General features: G+C 32.9%; 1 protein-coding gene across 6 annotated transcripts in view; it reads right to left on the bottom strand.

The window, feature by feature from the left end:
- Positions 1 to 247: 247 nt before the first annotated feature.
- The window catches only part of LOC117124427 (glycine amidinotransferase, mitochondrial-like), a 52,067-nt gene continuing 48,371 nt past the window's right edge, over positions 248 to 3,943 (bottom strand). For all 6 annotated transcript variants that reach the window (XM_033270657.1, XM_033270655.1, XM_033270654.1 and 3 more), the window contains 4 exons: positions 3,010 to 3,200; positions 2,237 to 2,374; positions 1,702 to 1,930; positions 248 to 777 (listed from right to left, as the gene is read on the bottom strand). In XM_033270657.1, the coding sequence (XP_033126548.1) occupies positions 551 to 777; positions 1,702 to 1,930; positions 2,237 to 2,374; positions 3,010 to 3,200 (785 nt within the window). In that variant the 3' untranslated portion in view covers positions 248 to 550. The remainder of the gene's footprint in view (positions 778 to 1,701; positions 1,931 to 2,236; positions 2,375 to 3,009; positions 3,201 to 3,943) is intronic.

A 3,943-nucleotide genomic window follows, 5' to 3' on the forward strand; every position in this document is an offset into this window, starting at 1 on the left:
AATATAAATAGACCTTTCCGGAGTGTCAATCAAACTTATCAACTGACTAATCAGAACAGCGCTAGGGATACGCGTGCGTCTCACAAACACACGTGTTGTCCCACAAACGCACGTGTTCGCGTATGTTTTAACATTGTCGTCTTGTGGGACCTTAGCAACAATATCCAAGGGGTGGGGCTTAGCGGAAAGGTCCATTAAAGATTAATGTTCTAATGTAGCAAAATATTGTGCTCACTCAATAAATGAAAAGAAACAAATGATCAGAAATTCATATTTAATCAGATTATGTCGAAAATTGAATTGATAGAAATATTTTATCTTCAAGTGAATCAACATTTTTTTTGTTTAGCTGGAATTATGAAAAAAAAAATCATGGGATGGGAATCAAATTTTAACATCAATGTATTTTACCAGCATGAAGGTGTATTTTATAACTTCATGGTGTTATTACATTTATTATTTATATAAGAAACAAAATTAAAAAACACACTTGAGAAATAATATTTTTTTCAATTGCCGTTAAACAGCTGATTAATAAATCCATTACAATTTAAAAATATGATTGCAGTTCACCCGCTCGACGAATATCTGTGGTCCAACAATGGAAACCGCCACCAAGCGAGTTTGCGAAGCGCAAATTTACCAGGATACATTCAATGCCCAGACTTCGAAACATCTTTTGCGTCGGTATCTCATTAGCATCCACTACTACTCGCTTCGGATCTAGCATCAAGACATTCATCGACAACCATTTAGATGACATCCAAAGTGGGTGATCTGAAATAAGTAGTAGAAGGAAATATTTAATGAATGAATATACTTATAACACTCTTCCACACAATTTTCAGCCTCCGACTCAGATCATTAGGCCTACTGTAGATATGATTGTTGATTTTGTGGTTAAGTGTGTGAGGGATTTAATCACTAAATCATATCCATGTCCATCGTTTCTCAGTAGTTTCTTCACGTTTTTATTCATTTTTTTTTATTTTATATTTTTTTATTGGCACTGAACGTGTAATGTGGTGTTCATATAAATTTATCTTTAAATCTTGTCGAGTAATTACATTTTCTGTTTATATGTTACGTATTACAGATATTAAAGTTTCTTGAACCTTGAATCTAACGACAAACAAGACAAGACTCTGCCCTATTCATTACTAGTCGTTAGTTTTAAAACGTTGTTACAATGAGAGTATTGACACGCCAAAAACTATATTTAAAAAAAAAACAGGAAGTTGATATATTTTGAATTTTGAATTGAAATGTTCATAAAATAGGCATCACAGAGTTAAATGAATGTAAAATGCATGAGTATTGATCAGTATGTGTTTTTATTTATTTATTTTATTTTATATTTTATTCAGGTATAAAAACATACAAAACAGTCAGCAGCACAAGTCAAGATTTACAATTAAACAATAATTATATTAAAACAAAATTGACACACATGAATCAAAAGTATTTTTACCCAAAAAGAACGAAATTCAAATATTATCTAATGAAATTACACTTATATTAGTACTGCAATTATAAAATTAATTTGTATAAAAAACTAAATTCGCTAATGATCACACACGCAGTATTTTTGTGCCTATTTTTTATGAGTTAAAAGTAGCAAAAAAAAAAAAAAAAATATGTAAAGCAGCAGACGCCCTCCCACTGGGGAGTTTTTTTTTTTTTTTTTTTTTTAATACTTACTGTCTGGCATGATGGGTGTGGGAGGTTTAATAACGGTCCAACCAGATTTCTTGAAAAAATCAATCTGATGGCATGGACGGTCCGGGTTAGACAGCACTAGACCTGGTCCAATGATATTAAAAGTTGCATCAATATGCATTGGATTAGGATCGTCAAAGGACAACGTGTGCACGTTGTATTCATCTCCTAGGTGGCGCTGTAGCCATTCAATGCCCATTAGGTTTGTAACCTACAAGAAAATAAAATACCACTGTTTGCAATGCATTATTATAACAAATCAGTAACCTAAAAGACTATTTTAAAATTCATTTGGTTTCAAAATAACTTCACTGTCATTCCATTGCACTACAATTTAGCAATAATTATCGTTCTGAATTGTTAAAATCTAATCAATGACTTACGATTTTATGTTGTTTTATAGGTCTATGTGTTGAGGATCTCAAATGTTCAGATTGATTTGGTGGGAGGACCAGACCACTTAAAAAATGTTTAAAAACGTATAAGTCAATCAATATGATTATAAAAAAAAAATTACCTGACTTCTTTGGGCGAAGATATCCCGGCCAGCCCTAATGAAGTCAGCTGCGTCGAAGCAAGGCTCAAACTCGGTGGTCACAAACTTGCCCACTGCCGCCAGCTGATGTCTATCCTCGACTGATTTCACTGGGTAATCCTATCAAAACCAAGTGAGAAAAACAAGTTCATATCTATCATGTAACTAGTGAGTGTACTTGTTGCTAGATATAAAATAATTGATAATAATCATTTAATAATAATATAAATAGATACATATTGTAATCAAGTACGGAATAGTGAATGATAGGCTAATAACAATAATAATATAAACAACAATAACAAAAACAGAAATATGAGCATCTAGTATTAAGAATTCTAGGAATAAACTATGGAAAATGATATAAGAATAAATAAAATAATAGTTAACTATAATTAATATTATCATTGTCATTTCATTGACAGAAAAGTACAATAATACTGAGCACTATCAAATTCGAAACACCTCTAATCCCGAGACTCCTCTAATTCATACACATTGACAGGGGTGAATACATAACATTTTTGGCGGAGCAGTGGTGAGGGGGTGATAGGGGCGCAAAGGTGAAGCTAACGACTGTATGATTAAGTGAGGGGGATAGCTCACACTAATAAGGTGAGGTGATTTTTAACTACTTAAGTGTGATTTTTGCTTTGAACACCATCAACGTGCGCCACCCCCCCCCCCCTGCACTTCCCTAGATACGCCACTGTGGCGGAAGTAATAAATAAAACTGTTATTAAAACTGTTCATACCTGATCATAAAGTTCATCACTCATCTGGGGCTTGGGAGCAGTGGTCCATTTGGCGCCATTTCTAAAGTACTCTTTCAATAGAGGGCGATATGCACGGTATTCAAAGAAGCGAGATCGCCACGCCATTGGACTTTCAATAATCTCCTCGCCTACAACGAGCAGGATATCCCTCGGCATGGCTGCATACATACCTGTAAAATAACATTTTCATTCTTAGGCGAATCGTTGTTTCATGAGCTCACTGACTGACCATAAATAATATAGATTTTGAAAATAATAATTTTTGGCCTTTAAAGTTGTCCAAAATAAGAATAATGCATTGCTTGAATCGAACAAATACCGTAAACCTCGAATAAAAGCCCGATGTTGTTAATTTCGAGAAGCCCATCTCAAAAAAGCTCCCATCTGCAGTTTGTAAAAGCAATCTCGAAAAGAATCCCATCTTGAAAAGAAGCCCATTAGTTTCTAATCAAGATAGTATTGGCTTCTTATCGAGATAATTCTGATTGGCGTTATCTTTGATGATTATGATAACTTGTCAGTGTAAATATTATTTTATTGTAGCATAGTTAAAATAATTCCTGCACAATTATCATAATCGAGACTACTGGGTTTGGTAAACAGGATTTCGTGCATGCATTCAGTTTTAGAAGCTGTTTAAATGAGAACGTGTATATTTTTAACAAGGCTAGTTTGAAGCAAACTTCGGCTATATATAAATTCATTAGAAAATTGAAAATGTTTAATATAATTAATATAAGTTACAAATGTACACATGTTTAATGAATTAACATCGCGTATATTTGTTATTTTATAGTAATAATGAAATCAACCTGATTTATTATATAATTTGTATGTATATATTTATTATTCTAACAGATTGTCGTCGGTATATTTTGATCATCATTATAGACCTATTGAAAAAGGTATATAT

The sequence above is a fragment of the Anneissia japonica genome, unplaced genomic scaffold (assembly GCF_011630105.1).
Source record: "Anneissia japonica isolate Jap-2015-1 unplaced genomic scaffold, ASM1163010v1 scaffold665_len1252844_cov201, whole genome shotgun sequence".
NCBI classification, from domain to species: Eukaryota; Metazoa; Echinodermata; class Crinoidea; order Comatulida; family Comatulidae; genus Anneissia; species Anneissia japonica.